At 37.3% G+C, this 17,223-nt stretch overlaps 1 protein-coding gene and 1 long non-coding RNA gene across 5 annotated transcripts in view; both read left to right on the top strand.

Moving 5' to 3' along the window:
- Positions 1-1,620: 1,620 nt before the first annotated feature.
- LOC121025204 (uncharacterized) overlaps positions 1,621-17,223 on the top strand; it is a 36,555-nt gene continuing 20,952 nt past the window's right edge. For 3 of the 4 annotated variants that reach the window (XR_005787976.1, XR_005787975.1, XR_005787978.1), the window contains exons 1-2: positions 1,621-1,914; positions 8,914-9,001. This is a non-coding gene — a long non-coding RNA (uncharacterized LOC121025204). Of the gene's footprint in view, positions 1,915-8,913; positions 9,002-15,296; positions 15,545-17,223 lie in introns of those variants that run through there. The other variant, XR_005787977.1, reaches the window with a different exon arrangement.
- On the top strand, positions 1,913-3,837 carry NAP1L3 (nucleosome assembly protein 1 like 3). Its single transcript, XM_040467658.1, has one exon. It carries the CDS (start codon positions 1,993-1,995, stop codon positions 3,445-3,447), a length of 1,455 nt encoding a protein of 484 aa, XP_040323592.1. The 5' UTR covers positions 1,913-1,992; the 3' UTR covers positions 3,448-3,837.

A 17,223-nucleotide genomic window follows, 5' to 3' on the forward strand; every position in this document is an offset into this window, starting at 1 on the left:
ACAGAGAAATTTCTGGGAGAAAATGCACCAAAATGTTAAAAATGGTTATCATTTGGTTGATAAGATTGTGTATATATACCATCATTGGAATTTTCTATATTTTTTTTCTTTATAATGCTTATATAACTTGAAAATCAAAAATAAACAATAAAAGTAAATTTATTTACAAAATAGAAAGTGTTTCCTAACTTTTTAAAAATATGTGACTAAATGACAAAGCCCAAATTCTATAATAAAAAAGTAATGTAAAGATTAATCTAACTTTAAAATTTTTCCACATTTGAAGTGAATAATTCATCATATTTTATATTTTAATTTACTACTTGTGTTCTGTGAGTAGGTTTAGACAGTGAATTTAATTAATTAGGTTATTTTCTGCATTAGTATATCAAACGACGTCTAGGTTTTGGTTTTTGTTTGTTTGTTTGTTTTTACTTCCACAGAAAGATCAAGGTATCTTCCAATGAACTCTTTAAGAGACTATTAATATATCCTGTGAATTTTTATTCAAATATAGATAGGTAATTGTGGTCATTCATAAAAAGGGGCTAAATATGTTTCTTACCTTTTAATGAAAAGTAAACACTGGTCTTTTTTGTTGTACCAAGGGAGGTGTTCTGTAGCAGAAAACAATCCTGTAAATAAAAATAAGATACCTGTTTTTAAATCTCATTTTACAAAAGTTTATTTACATATTACTGGACTGGTAAATCATACTTTAGTGTGGCCGGAATGATACAATGTTGGAAGGAAACTGGTGGTAGACGACATTGTAAAGTATGCCCTGACAGAGGATGCACTTTCATCAGCACAAATTCCCTCTCCCATCCTGTTGTTAATGGAATTGAAAACTGCTCCACAAAAGTATAGAGCAAACCGTCTGCTTTTAAATAATACTACTTAACATCTGAATGTCCTTGCACTTCATCTACAAGGTTGTTGCAAGCTTTGAGAACAGCTAGAAGCAAGTCGGCAGCAAGATTGGAGTATATTATATGCCAGTTAAAAAAAAAAGAAATGCAGTAAAAATAGTCTAACTGACTCACAGCATCGCCACCCTTGTAGATGGATATAAATCAGGCTTGCCCAACACCACAGATAGTACTTACTAAAAACTGTTAGGTGGAACTCAATATGCTGCTTTCTAGCCCCTCCCCCCTTTGCCAATAAAGGACTCCCTTTTCTCTCCAGTGTAAAAATACACGCTAATAGGATATTTAGATATAGTTTTAAAAAAATTCCATATTCACACTACCCAATGATGCCATTTGAAGTATTTTCATCCAATTTTTTAAAAACAGATTTTTGTCAAGAGGCTCCTGACAAACCAAACGGGAATTCAGGATGAAATGATAGGAGAAAGATACTCCTCTTCCCTTGTTAGGAACCATGGATAGTATTTTTACCTCATATCTAAGCTTTTTTTATTTTTATTTTTTGAATTATAAAACTATAAAGATAAAATTATCAGGGGAAATAAACGTCTTCCACGAGTGTGTGCCTCAGCTACCAGGCAGCGTCTGGGAAGGTGGGCGGAGCCTGGAGAGCGGCTCGTGCGTTTGGTCATTCAATAGGCTTAGACATTGTCAATCAAGTTTGCCCAGCAAATGATGTGAGAGCTAAAAGGCACACTGGGAACTAAATTGACTGCAGGTGGGTCCGCAAGGCGTGGGAGCTCACGATCTAAACCGCGAAGAGATCTTGGGGTCTTACACTACGCCATTAGAGTGCGGCACTTCTCTGTCTGCCGCGGCTGCTGTAAGAGTCCTTGCCACCGCCGCTCTTGCCCAGGCCTCTACTGCGGCTTCCACCTCTGCGGGATCACAGCAGCCCAGCCCAACCCCGTCCTGCGCTACTGCTGCCTTCGCCGCTGCCACCTCCTCAGCCTCGGCCTCCGCCACCACCCAAGCATCCGTGAGTCATTTTCTGCCCATCTCTGGTCGCGCGGTCTCAGCGGTAGTCACCACATTAAGAGGTTTGCAGGGTTGCAACATGGCAGAAGCGGATCTTAACACGGTTTCGGAACCTGCCGCCCAAAGGGTTGCTGAAGAGAAGATGGCTAGCTCCTCTAGTGATTCTGGGGAGGAATCTGACTGCAGTAGCTCTAGCAGCAGCACTAGTTGCAGCAGCAGCAGCAGCAGCAGCAGCAGCAGCAGCAGCAGCAGCAGCAGCAGCAGCAGCGGCCGCAGCCACTTATATAGGAAGAGGAGGGTATCTGGGCCTTCCAGAAAAGCACGACGGGCTCCTTTGGGTAAAAGTTTCGTGGATAGGCTGCCTCGGGCCGTTAGAAATCGTGTGCAGGCGCTCAGAAATATTCAAGATGAATGTGACAAGGTAGACATCCTGTTCTTAAAGGCAATTCACGATCTCGAAAGAAAATATGCCGAACTCAATAAGCCTCTATACGATCGGCGATTTCAAATAATCAATGCAGAATATGAACCTACAGAAGAAGAATATGAGTGGAATTCAGAGGATGAGGTGTTCAGCAGTGATGAGGAGGTGCAGGAAGACAGCCCTAGTGAAATGCCTGCTTTAGAGGGTGAGGAAGAAGATAACGAGCCTAAAGGAAAACCTGAGGTAAAGGCTGAAGAAAATGAGGTTCCAAAAGAAATTCCTGAGACAAAGGCTGAAGAAAAAGCAGAGTCTAAAGATTTTCTGGGGACAAAGCCTGAAGTGAAAGACCCTAAAGTAGACCCTCAGGTAAAGGCAGAAGATAAAGAACAGACTAGAGCAACAGAAGCTAAGGCAAAGGCTGCCATAATAGAGGCTCCTAAAATAATTCCTGAGGCCAGGCCTAAAGAAAGAGTGAATCTTAAAAGAGCTCGTAAGGGAAAGCCTAAAAAAGATCCTAAAGGCATTCCTGACTATTGGCTGACTGTTTTAAAGAATGTTGACAAGCTCGGGCCCATGATTCAGAAGTATGATGCACCCATTCTGAAGTTCTTGTCAGATATTAGCCTAAAGTTCTCAAAACCTGGCCAGCCTATAAGTTACACATTTGAATTTTATTTTCTACCCAATCCATACTTCAGAAATGAGGTGCTGACCAAGACATATATAATAAAGTCAAAACCAGATCACAAGGATCCCTTCTTCTCTTGGGGATGGGAAATCCAAGATTGCAAGGGCTGTAAAATAGATTGGAGAAGAGGAAAGGATGTTACTGTGACAACCACCCAGAGTCGAACAACTGCTACTGGAGAAATTGAAAGTCAGCCAAGAGTGGTTCCTAATGCATCATTCTTCAATTTCTTTAGCCCTCCTGAGATTCCTAAGATTGGAAAGCTAGAGCCACGAGAAGATGCTATCCTTGATGAGGACTTTGAAATTGGTCAAACTTTACATGATAATGTCATCCTGAAATCGATCTATTACTATACAGGAGAAGTCAAATGTACCTATGAAGATAGTACAAATTATGGAAACAGGAAATATCGAAAATAAAAAAAGCTGCTTGAAAGAATTTTCAAGAATCTCAAAACTTCAATCAGAAGTGAAGCAGGTTTATATAGCCTTAGGAGAGATGGGAGGGGGGCGCTGCTCTATAGCCTCAACACTAGCATTCCTTATAGTCTTGTGTTTTCATATTTTCTTGGTAGTCTGAAAATGGTCTTACAGTGTCTAAGTATCAGTTTATCTAGCCTGTTGTAGTGTAATATTCTTCAAAATATATAAATGTTGCAGTTATCTAAAGCATGCTCATTTTGTGCTATAAAGTTCTGATTTTTGTGAAGTCTTTTTGTCATGTTCCTATTAGAATGTAGCTGTGAAAACTGTCAGAATTGTCAATTGAGACAAATATTTGCTTGAAAAAAACAGTTCCTGAAGTACCAACGCAAGTGTTTTCTTATTTCCAGCCTGGAAGACTAAAAGTTTAAATCTGCTTGCACTAGCTGTGTCTTCATTACTTTGCTATAGAAATATGGTACTTACAGTGACTAGAACAGCTTAACAGTGAAATTTGCTTAAAAAAGATTAGCATACATTTAAGAATGTCCATCGAGCCCATATATGATATGACTGTGAGCTTATTTATGTGACATAGTGGTCTATAAATTAATAATTAAGTTATTGTTTACCACTGAAGTGTTAGTGACATGGTATTTTTTAAAAGTTTCTTCATATTATACTGTGTAATTGTAAACTGAGGTTACTAACCACATTTTCTTTGTAATATGTTCTACTTTATCTTTCACTAAGATGATCACTTTATATCAATTGATATTTTTTCATGTTCTATTGCATCCTAAAATGCCAAATAAAGTGTATCATGCTATAAAAATCTAACATTTTTTCCTAATTATAAAAAATGTAGGTCTTCTCAAAAAAGTGGAAAATACTGAGAAAAGGGGAAATTTAAGAAATATATAACTATTACTCACATTCTGATTTGTTTCCCAGATCTTAGCTCTTCTTTGGAAGGTACACATTCAAGTGATTGGAGAGAAATGGGACAGAGGAGGAAGGCTAAGGGGGAGGAGGAGAAAGAGAGGGTAGAGGGGGAGGGAAAAGGAGAAGGAAGAGGGAGAGGAGGGTGGAAAGAGAAGAGGGTGGTTGGAAGGGAAGGGAGAGTGGAGAAAGAAGGGAAAGGGCTTGAGGGGAAAGGGAAGAGGGTGGGGAATGAAAAGGATGGGAGGTAGTGGGGATAGGGCAGAAGGGGAAAAAGGGAACGAGTGCCTCACTGAGAAAATACATCTATATAAGCTGTTGCTTTCACTTCCAAGAGTAGGATGGGCAAATGACCTAGGATGAACAAGTGACCCAGGCCCACCTTCCGCCTGACTTGGGAGAAGGTCACACTCTTAGATGTGGCATTTTTTAAAAATAGGTGTCTCAGGCTTTCACCTCTTCAATACCATGCAACTGGTTATCACCTCTTCAATACCATGCATCTGGTTACAGGGTAATGAGATCCTGCGATTTTGGGGTTGAAATTAGTGTGAAGAGGAGGTCCCTTAAAACTCAGCTTACCAGAGAGCTTTGCACAGGGCACAAAGGCACAAGCACAACAAATGGTAAAGTAGTATCTTCTTTCACATTTGCCATTTCCCTGTCCACATATATCTTCCATCAAAACCTTAAGGAAAGAGCTGAAGCAGGAAGAAGACAGGATTTGGGGGTTTCTGGCTCTTTAGGCATAAAATTACCTAATAGTCTTTCCAAATCCCATCATACATAGTTTAATATCTTGCTTTTATCCCTGTTTAACAATAGCCCAGACCGTGTCTACAATGTAAAAATATTACAATATATGACACTATATTTAACCAATCTGGGGTGTTTGGATATTTAGGTTTTTATTTCTGAGATATTTGCATCCATCAAGAAAGGGTATAGGAATAGATTTACTAATATAGCAGGGCCAAAACGAAGGCTATAATAAATATGGCGTACCTGGTTCACTGTTGGGGAGGTTCCCAAATCAGATATATACTGTGCTTGTCAGACATCACAGATATAGCAGAGCCCTTAAAACTCCTATATGGAATGCAAAATCCTTATCGCATCTTAGAACACTTACTTAAGTATTTAGCCCCTACCCGTTCTGCATTTTCCAATATTAAAGGAACACATCTCAGAATATTTGCAACAAAGAAGCAGAAATGCAGAAAATAAAAGTCATTCAGAAGCACGCTACAGGAAGATATCGTGTTTGTAGATTGGTGTATTTTCTCCCAGTCTGTCTCTTGATTAGGTTTTATCACAACTTCTTGGCTCAAATCAAAAGGTTAATTCAAGCTGGGTGGGTGTAAGAAAGCGCGGTGGAAAAACAGCTTATTGGTATATTTACCGTTACCGCTTAGGGGGCTGGTGGGAGGGTAGAGGAAAGGGAGGGGCGGGGTAATTGCCAAAGTTTTTTAGTAAAGCTAGAATCACAGAAATGCAAACTGTCTGTGTTAGGTGCTTCTACCACCGTGGCTAGTGAAGGTGGCTACAGCCGGGAAACCGCTGGGCTTGCACGTTTGTTGGGCTGCAGGTTTGTCCGTCACACTTGCCCAACCAATGAACAATGCTGGAAGGAGGAGCCTACTGGGAATGAACCCCGTGAGCGGAGAGCAAAAGCTTGGGGAGAGCTTTTTTTACTCAGTCTTCTGTGACTTCTTTCTGGCGCGCTGTTTTCCCTTTGCTGTCATTTAAGGCTGAGGCAAGCTGCCCTCTTCCTTGTTCCCACCCCGACCGAGGAGGACCCCCACCACCACCAAGTCCCCCCCTTTCCCACATCCTCCTTTGTGAGTTCTTTCCCGTCCTGGATTAGGCAATGAGCGTCCATGGTAGTCACTTTAAAAGTTTGCTCTTTTCCTTTAACCTTGCTGACTGATGACGAAGAATGTGACTAAGCAGCAGCAGGGATTGCTGAAGAGATCATGGAAGAAACTCTGGATCGAAGTGAACAAAGTGAAAATACAGATAGTCAAATGAAGCAAATTACCCATTATGTCGCAGTCTAGGGATACTGGTGCCCCTGCCCGCCCCCCCAAAAAAAACACTTAAGGGACCATATGACAAGATAGAAGCCAAATGTGAAAAGGAATTGCAGGCTTTTGGAAAAAGTATAAACTCTTACTTGATGAGGTAGGTGTTTGTGCCAACTAGTGCATGTATTAGGACAACCTGCAGTATAATAACTTTAATACACATAGGGATTACTTCAAATGTTTTGTGAGTTTTGTAGAGTATATTTTTTAAATAAAAAATGAAATATTTAAATATTAAAACAGCATTTAGAAGTATACTTTTCTTCAAGAGATACAGAACACAACAAATTCTCTAAACCATCTTTTCTCATTGCTATGCAGTTTAGTCCTTATAATTTTTTTTGTATTATAGATTTTAGAGAGTGGGAAAATTATTAGAATTCTCCACTGAAGCTGATATTTACCTGGGGGGGGGGGGGAATATACTTGGAAAGCCAATCAATTCAAGTATGTGTTTTGTCTCCAGCTCAGAAGTAAAAGAGTTTAAGTCAACTTAGCCCAGGTGTGCCTTTATTATGTGCTATAAAAATGTGGTTTACTATGATATGGTACCTAACAAAATTTTATCACTTGAATAAAGTAGCATAGAGTTAAGAATTTTCAAAAACACATTAATATCAAGTCTCTGAGATCACTTCTTAAATTTTTGTGTGACACAGGATTTATAAAGAAAAACATAATGAAGCTGTTTTTCCCTGGTAGTGCTGAGAAAAGTTAGTGTTTGCGAGCATTTTTCTCAGCTGTACTCATGAGTTATGTAAACCAAAGTGATTAATTATATTTTGTTTGAACTGTGCTTCACTGAAAGTTGTAACTTTATTACTGTTGTATTACATCCTCTGATTATAAAGTATGTTCATTATAAAAAATTTGGAAAATATACTGAAAAGCATAAAAATTATTTTAAACAGTTCTGCCTTCAAAGATAACGACAATTTGCACAAAAATGTCTATATCTTTATTAATATTGTTGCATCCACACGACTCCTGAAACACAATGCAACCGGCACCAGTGACAGTCACAACAAAATTTACTGCAGCGAGAGGCAAGGCCAACCGATCAGGACTGACACTCTTAACCAGAGTGCGGTCCAACAGCCAGGGTACAGAGTTTTTATAGCTGACCACATTGTCTTATCATCACCTGGGGACAGAACAAAGAAATAGTTCCCAGATGGGGGTGGAAACAGTTCAGACGTGCCCTTGCCCCAATCCAATCAAACACTAAACCAGTTAATTTCCCTTAAACTTTTGTTCCCTTGATTGATAGGACAAGGCTGTTATCTCTTAATCTACAATGTTAAAACAAAGCTATTATTTCTTAAAGCTACAGGTTAGCCCTACACTACAATTTAACCCTTACAATATAACTACAATTTTATCACTTTCACTTTTGATTTAATATATTTTGGAGCCCTGTGCATGCAAAGTGTATTCCTTTTAACATATATTAAATGGATATGCCATAACTTATTGTATCTGCTGCTTTTCATGGGCATTTAGGTTAGGAGCATTTTTTTCTAATTGGTTAGTAATTATGAACACTATTTGAATTAAGGAAAAATGTTGCATATGTTGAAACATTTTCGCTTTTGATTTTGTTCATTTTTTTTTCTTTTTCCCTGCAGAAGAGTTTTAATGTTAATACAGTCACATTTATCCTTTTTCCCCCTATTATAGATTTTGGGTATTTGGCTTAGATCTTTCCACACCAAGATCATTTTTTTTTTTACTTGATCATGTTTTCTTACAGAATTATTTAATTTCATTTAAAGCTTTAATCCTTCTGGAATAATTTTGATGTAAAGATTGAGATACCTGTACCATTTTTTTTTCTCAACACAACTCACTAGTTGTTTCAACACCATTTATTGAGTATTAAATATCCAATGTAAATAATTGACACCTTTATTATATAATCCATTACCTCATGTGTTTGGGTCTATTCGTGGACTGTTCCGTTCAAAATGGTTATTCTTGTGCTAGTATAAATCTTTTTAAAAAAATCTCTGATGTACATTTTAAGATTTTTTTATTATACATTTTTAAAGATTTTTGGGGGGGGGAATTTTCACCTATTTATTTTTCCAGATGAGCTGCAGTATTGCTTTTTTTCACACTTCCTCCCCAAAGCCTATGGATATTTTGATTTGGGGTTTGTTTGAATTTGTAGATAGATTTAGAGAGAATCGGGAATTTCATATTATTCAGTCTTTTTATCCAAGGACAAGATGTGTCTTTCCATTTAATCAAGTCTTTCTTATATCCTTCAGTAGAATGTTAAAGTTTACCTGTTAAAATAGGCTTTTCAAAAATTTTCAGGACCTGTTCCTTAATTTCTTCTTCCTTAGTCTGCCTTTTGCTTATGTTGTTTTGCTTCTTATTTTTAAATCATCTATGCTTAGGGGTTGTCTCATTTTTTTTTTTTTTTCAGTTTTGAATGGGGGCAACTGTTTGCTGAAGTGTGATGTGTGAAGAGGTGGAAAGAAATGAACTCAAGCATCTCAGAAGTTTCAATTCAGGTTTGTATAATATCATTCTCTCTCTAAATTGCTAATATCTCTTGCCTGAGGCCATTTCTATCAATTTATGGTGTTCTCTCCATTGCCAGCTTTGGAATGAACAGCAGATCAGTATGATTCAGTGAAATGTCTTGAGTTAGAAGTGTTCTGTGGCGATCTAGTAGTTAATTTCTGCTCAACTGACTGACCAGCATCTTTAGTTACTTGTTGTTTGTCTTTCTCATATTGAAGCAATCTCCAGAAAATAAAGATGATATACTGGTATAATTTTCTTCTTTACTTCAGTTCCACTTTTGTTCTGTGTTATGGAGGTGATGAAATTTTGGGGTGATGGTGGGGTTCAGAGCTGATGGGCAAGAAAGAATTCTCGAAGATGTCTTTGGTGTAAAAAGATGATTGTATTAAAGCACAGGGACAGGACCCATGGGCAGAAAGAACTGCACTGGGGTTGTGAAGAGTGACTGATTATATACCTTCAGGTTGGGAAGAGGTTAGGGACAGCGTAAGTCTCTAAGGAATTTTGGAAGCAAGGTTTCCAGGACCTTGAGGGGCTAGCTGTTGTTAGGAAAACATCATTTATTACTACTTCGTAAAGCCTCAGTCATGAACCCTTCAGATGTGTAAACAGTAAAACTTCAGTCATGAGACCCTTCAGATGTATATCAGGGGTCATATGCTTGGAGTACAATTGCCAACATATACTTGGTGGTTAAAGATAAAGGAGGTTTGCAAAGGAATTTTTATGTGTTCGGGGAGACTCACAGGATCCTGGGGTGTTAGGATAATGTTAAGCCAAGATTCCCTTTTGCCCCTAGAAAAGTGTCATCATCTAGGCAGCTGAGCTCCTAGAGGAAGGTCACTCTACCTGTTTCAAGGACTTGTCAATGGGCTGTAGTCAGTAAGGGAATTTAATTTTTCATTTTCCTTTGTTTCCCACTTCACCATGGCAAGGAATTAAACCCCCTTAACATCTTGATAAGGGTGATATTAGGGCTCTAGGGAAAGGAGTGTATAGGCTTCTGGAAATTAGGGTATAGATGACATTGCCTTTTTCTTGCAGTTTACTAAATTATACATAAACTGAAAGAGATTCCTGTCCTGCATGACTGTGGTCTGTATCAGTCAGCCATTTGTTTTCTTTACTTACCTTTGTTTATGGGCAGTCAGGAGTGTCAGAGGAATATCATACATATCCTACCTGGGGGTGGGTGCTTTTAGCATGTACTTTGCCCTCAGCTTGCCCCATGCTTCCTCATCAGAGCTGTTTCCAAAAGGGGTTTTTTTTTTGCTGCTTTCACTATCTGCCACAGGCCTAAATCAAATATTTAGGGCTGGAGACCTGTGAAACCTGCCTGAGACCTGTGAAAGCAAGCATTGATTCATAGTCTTGCATTTTTTTTTTTTTTTGGTTAAAATTTCATTGAAACTGAAAGATATTCTTTCCAGTGTGTGTCAGATGATTCTGATGCACATGCAGGATTGAGGACCACAAAGCAATATAGAGAAGAATCTCTGAGAGGGACGTATATAATGCTCTCTAAATGTATTGACCTCAGAAAACTTTTTCTGCAGCACAGCTATTAACAACTCTCCTAATTCAGTAGGAGTACCTGTTTGGTGAATTTGGCTTTGGCTAAATATGTAAATTAGCCCAGATTCATTTATTGGTAAAAGCCTCCCTTAACACTTAAAGAAAAAAAAAAAAAAAACTTTTGCTAAAAAGAAACTTGCAAATACAGTATAGAAAGGTCCTGTATGCCCTACATCCAGCTGTCCCAAATGGTTAACACCTTACATGACTATAGTACTATACCCAAACCAGGATGTTAAGTTGGTACAATTTACAAACCTCATTCAGATTTTGACAAATTTTACACACATTCATGTGTGTATGTGTGTGTGTGCATGTGTATGTCCACATAGTTCTATGCAGTTTTACTACATGTACAGATTCATGGAACTACCACTGCAATTAAGATTCAGAAGTGTTCCATCATCACAAATTAATACTAATATACTAATGTTCTCCCTCTTGTCCCTAATGCTTGGCAACCATTAATTTGTTTTCTGTCTTGATATGAAAAAGTTATACAGATGGTTATATAAATGGAATTATACAGTATGTAACCTTTTTTGAGAGTGGCCTGTTTTCACTCAGCAAAATAACCTTAACATCCATCCAAGTTGTACCTGTACTAATAGCTGTTCTTTTTATTGCTGGGTAGTATTCCAGTGTGTTAATCACTGATCTGTGACTATGCTATAGGAGAATAAAACTGGGTGAAAAGCAAACAGGACTTCCAGTGGCCAGGACCTCCCATAGGGACAGAAGAAGGAATTACAAGGTCTTTCTTTGTAAAATTTGAAAGTTTAATAGTATCAATAGAAAATGCTTATGTGATGCTTACTATGTACCAGGAATATACAAATTATTATTTATGTAATCTTGCTACAATCTTTTTTTTTTTTTAAGAGAGAGAGAGAGTGCACACATTACAGCAGGGGAGGGGGCAGAGGGAGGGGGAAAGAGAGAATCTTAGGCAGGCTCCACGCTCATCACAGGTTCCACTACCCTTGAGATCATGACCTGAAAGGAAATCAAGAGTCTGATGCTTAACGGATTGAGCCACTTAGGCAGCCCTCTTGCTACAATCTTGAATTGGTACAATTATTATTTCTTTCTAACAAATGGAGAAACTGAGGTACAGAGAGGTTAAGTAACCTGTCCAAGTTCACACAAATGGTAATTGACAAAGCCAGGTTTTAAACTTGGCTGTCTGGCTTGAGTCCATGTTTTTAACTGCTCTACTGTACCACTCTCTACCATGCTTTACCACCTAAAAAAGCACCTTCTTTGTCCATACTCAAGACTACACACAAAGGCTCAGGGAAGCAGCAGAGAAAAAATAAGTATAACCTGCAGACAAAGTGGTTGTTCATCTATTGAGGAAAACTAAGAATTTCATCTTATCTAGCAGTGGTGCCCCCTGAATCCACTTGTAACTCATGTCTGAGTAACTTTATCAAGGTTTATAGCTTAATTAGACCACTGGGTGGAGCTTAGCCCCTGGGTCATATCCATCAGATTCAGGGGTAAGATGAGAAATGGCTTAGTAAATTTATATTTTGGTTAAGTTCAGGATTATCTATTACAATTAAAGATTTCTTTTACCTTTCCAACTTCTTATATATTTATCATTCCCTGTTTTCCTGTAGTCAGCAGCAATAAAGAGCCTTTTAAATCAGTCAACGTAAGAAGGGAAGAGAAACTGAAGAGATTTACTCCTAAGCATCCTTGAGCATAACCCAAAGGGACATTTATAGGATTTGAGCATTGTAGAGGATGAAAGCAGGGATTTGAAGTCTGTGATAGGCTTGGTTTGACTCCCACTTTTGTCACTTACTGGCTTTGTGACCTTATGCAAGTTGCTTAATCCCTCTAATTCTCATTTTTCATATCTACAAAATGTGGCTGTTATCTTACTACATCATAGAATTATTGTAAGGCTTAAATGAGATATTGTTTATCAAATACTTAGCATACTTACTGGTGTGCAGTAACCATTCAAATAATAATTGTGATTGCTATAATTAGAATAAATTAGTTTTAGTTGGAATTCCAATGAAATATAATGATATTAAAGATTTTACAATAGGTATTCACACATCCAGTTATGTCCATCTTTGAGGAAAAAAATCTTCTTTCATGGGTTTCATGTAATCATTACAGTTTTTTCTTGTCTTTTCCCTCCCTAAATCAGTTCCTGGTAAACACCTACCTGCCTGCATCATTACTATATCTTCAGTCTTTCAAGATCATTTTGAATTTTTATCCATTTCTTTAAAGAGCCAGTACTCTACCCAATCTGTTTTCTTACCAAAAGACTATGAAATAAACACTTTTCTTTAGTAATATTGAATACAACTGGATCATTTCCAGAACCCAGTTGCCCATTTCTATGTAAAATAGGGATTTGCAAACTATTTCCAGTGTGGAATGCTTTTTGTACAACCTCTTCTAGTTTTAGCCAGAGTATTAATAGGGGTCACAGAAAACAGGTTAGTGATATTTTGACGTGGTTTCTAAAAATGCTCTTTTGGTCAGGAAGTTTATTCTTAAGAATTGCTTGTAAAAGTTTAAGAGAGCATGAGAGGTGAGAAGTGAAAGGCAACGAACAGCATATCAGATGACATCTACTTAAAACATTTGCACCACATCCCATAAAAAATGAAATTTGAGGAGAGTATAAATATTTCATGTAATATTTCCCTTCAAATACCACCACTATTTACAACTTCAGGTAAAATATCATGATGTTAGATTTGCTAAATTTGTTATTAACTCACATTAGCTGGTCTTGCTTTAAGGAAAAAAACATCACTTTAAATCCAATAAAAAAGATTTCAGGAATAAGATGCATTACTTATAATTATTTAAGTATAATTCAAGTTTTAATAGAGTTCTTTACTTTTTGGATTGAAAAACAAAGAAAAGCACAAAGACCAGTAAGTCACTTAAATTTTTTGCTGTTATTTCTGGCTGGGTTCAGGGTGCAAGGAAAGCATTCCAAAAATATAATATACTTTTAAATATTGGAAGAATTGGATTTTCTTAGCCTAATTATCATGTCAGCGGGTTGTCAATTAATTGTTTGATATTCCTTTATGCAAAGTCTGCAGCTGTATTTAATTAAGGTGAAGAGTTAGAGAAGAACATAGCTATTTTTTAAAAATCTGTATAAATGATGAGGTTTAAGAAAATGAATTCAGTTTTGTAACTGAATCTATACTAAGCAGCACATGGTAATTTATCAGAAAATTTCTCTAGTTTAGGGAAATCCCTGGTTGATTTTCTAGACAATGGTTTTAGAAATAAGTCTTTTCAAATATGTTTAGGTTTGTTTAGCTTGTGTTATTAAATATTCTCACAAGTCTAATAGTGAAAAAGAATAACTTGACAAGACCCAACAAAAAAAAATGCTATATCTTAAATTACATGTTGGAAGAAGTATTATCCCAACAATTTGATTTTCATTTCATTTTCATGAGGAAGCAAGAGATCAGAAATGATACCTCAATTACCATAATAATTTCATGTGAAAAGAGTATATTTAGTTTTTTTTATTTGATGCAGAAACACTGGTTTGATATTAAATATGGCTTAAATCTCTGTATTGTTCTAATATTTTTAGTAAACAAAAAGTATTTGTGTATAGTAAAGAGCAGTTGAGTCAGAGTTTTGTTACTCAGGGTAGATTAATTTCCATCCACCAAAAATGCATCATGTGATATTTTTTAAAAATACCAGAATTTATTGATGTTTAAGATTTTTTTCTTGGCATGTCTTCTCTATCTATCAACCTGCTTTGTGGTAGTTATCTGGAGGGTACCTTGTACCTAAGGAAAGGTAGAAGAAAGAGTACTGGGTGGCATTCCTTATCTAATTTTTGGATCTGTCTTGATAGTCTCAACTTAAAATCATATCATTTATAAAACAATATATAGGATGAATGACAAACTTAAGAAAACTTGTAAAAGAGTGAAAGAAGCAATTCCAAAAAATATTTTTATATGTATATTAGCCTTTGGCTAATAAATATGAGAAATCTCACCTTCACTACGAATAAAAGAGATGAAAATTAAAATAATGATGAGATACTGATGTTTACCTGTTTTGTTGGAAAAATTAAAATTTAAAAGTTGCTATCATTCTTCCATAATGTGAAGAAAATTCCATGTCAGATACTGCAATGGAAATGTTTGTACATATTTCTTGGAGTATTATTTGGCAGTAGTTAATAAAAACCTTAAAAAATGTGCATATTCCTTGCTGCAGCTGGGTGGCTCAGTTGGTTAAGCTGCCAACCCTTGATTTTAGCTCAGGTCATGATCTCATGGTTTGGTTAGTGAGATCGAGCCCCACGTTGGGCTCTGCCCTGACAGCACTGAGCCTGCTTGGGATTCTGTCCTCATCTCTCTGTCCCTCCCCTATTCTCTCTCTCTCTCAAAAATAAATAAATGAGCATGAAAAATATTTTCAAAATGTGCATATTTCTGGGGTGCCTGTGTTGCTCAGTTGGTTGAACTTCTTTCTTTGACTCAGGTTATGATTTTGTGGCTCATGAATTCAAGCCCCTTTTCAGGCTTGGTGTGGACAACTCAGAGCCTAGAGCCTACTTCAGATTCTGTGTCTCCCTCTCTCTCTGCCTTTCCCTGATTCTCTCTCTCTCTCTCTCTCAAAAAAAAAATTAAAAAAAATAATTAAAAATGTGCATATTCCTGTTGTTTAACATAGTGTTGGAGTTCTAGCATCGACAATCAGACAACAAGAGGAAATCAAAGACATCAAAATTGACAAAGATGAAGTCAAGCTTTCACTTTTTGCAGATGATATGGTATTATACATGGAAAACCCAATAGACTCCAACAAAAATCTACTAGAACCACTAGATGAATTCAGCAAAGTCACAGGATATAAAATCAATGTACATAAATCAGTTGCCATTCTTATACACTAATAATGAAGCAACAGAAAGAAAAATAAAGAAACTAATCACATTCATAATTGCACCAAGAATCATAAAATACCTAGGAATCAACCCAACCAAAGATGTAAAAGATCTGTATGCTGAAAACTATAGAAAGCTTATGAAGGAAATTGAAGAAGATATAAAGAAATAGAAAAACATTCCATGCTCATGGATTGGGAGAATAAATATTGTTAAAATGTCATTACTACCTAAAGCTATCTACACATTCAATGCAATCTCAATCAAAATTGAACCAGCATTCTTCTCAAAGCTAGAACAAGCAATCCTAAAATTTGTATAGAACCGCAAAAGACCCCGAATAGCCAAAGTAATATTGAAGAAGAAGACCAAAGTGGGAGGCATCACAATCTCAGACTTTAGCCTCTACTCCAAAGCTGTAATCATTAAGACAGCATGGTATTGGCACAAAAGCAGACACATAGACCAATGGAATAGAATTGAAACCCCAGAACTAGACCCACAAAAGTATGGCCAACTCATCTTTGACAAAGCAGGAAAGCATATCCAATGGAAAAAAGACAGTCTCTTTAACAAATGGTGCTGGGAGAAGTGGACAGCAACATACAGAAGAATGAAACTAGACCACTTTCTCACACCATTCACAAAAATAAACTCGAAATGGATAAAGGACCTGAATGTGAGACGGGAAACCATCAAAACCCTAGAGTAGACAGCTGGCAACAACCTCTCTGACCTCAGCTGCAGCAGTTTCTTACTTGACATATCTCCAAAGGCAAGGGAATTAAAACCAAAAATGAACTATTTGGACCTCATGAAGATAAAAGGCTTCTGCAGTGAAAAGGAAGTAATCAGCAAAACTAAAAGGCAACCGACGGAATGGGAAAACATATTTACAAATGACATATCAGAAAAAGAGCTAGTATCCAAAATCTATAAAGAACTCACCAAACTCCACACCTGAAAAACAAATAATCCAGTGAAGAAATGGGCAGAGAACATGAATAGACACTTCTCTAAAGAAGACATCCGGATGGCCAACAGACACATGAAAAGATGTTCAATGTCACTCCTCATCAGGGAAATACAAATAAAAACCACACTCAGATATCACCTCACGCCAGTCAGAGTGGCTAAAATGAACAAATCAGGAGACTATAGATGCTGGAGAGGATGTGGAGACACGGGAACCCTCTTGCACTGTTGGTGGGAATGCAAACTGGTGCAGCCATTCTGGAAAACAGTGTGGAGGTTCCTCAAAAATTAAAAATAGACCCACCCTATGACCCAGAAATAGCACTGCTAGGAATTTACCCAAGGGATACAGGAGTGCTGATGCATAGGGGCACTTGTACCCCAAGGTTTATAGCAGCACTTTCAACAATAGCCAAATTATGGAAGGAGCCAAAATGTCTATCAACTGACGAATGGATAAAGAAATTGTGGTTTATATACACAATGGAATACTACCTGGCAATGAGAAAGAATGCAATCTGGCCTTTTGTAGCAACATGGATGGAACTGGAGAGTGTTATGCTAAGTGAAATAAGTCATACAGAGAAAGACAGATACCATATGGTTTCACTCTTATGTGGATCCTGGAAACTTAACAGAAGACCATGGGGGAGTGGAAGGAAAAAAAAAAAAGTTAGAGAGGGAGGGAGCCAAACCATAAGAGACTCTTAAAAACAGAGAACAGTCTGAGGGTTGATG

Source organism: Herpailurus yagouaroundi, unplaced genomic scaffold, assembly GCF_014898765.1.
Source record: "Herpailurus yagouaroundi ecotype Mexico unplaced genomic scaffold, PumYag 67555, whole genome shotgun sequence".
NCBI classification, from domain to species: Eukaryota; Metazoa; Chordata; class Mammalia; order Carnivora; family Felidae; genus Herpailurus; species Herpailurus yagouaroundi.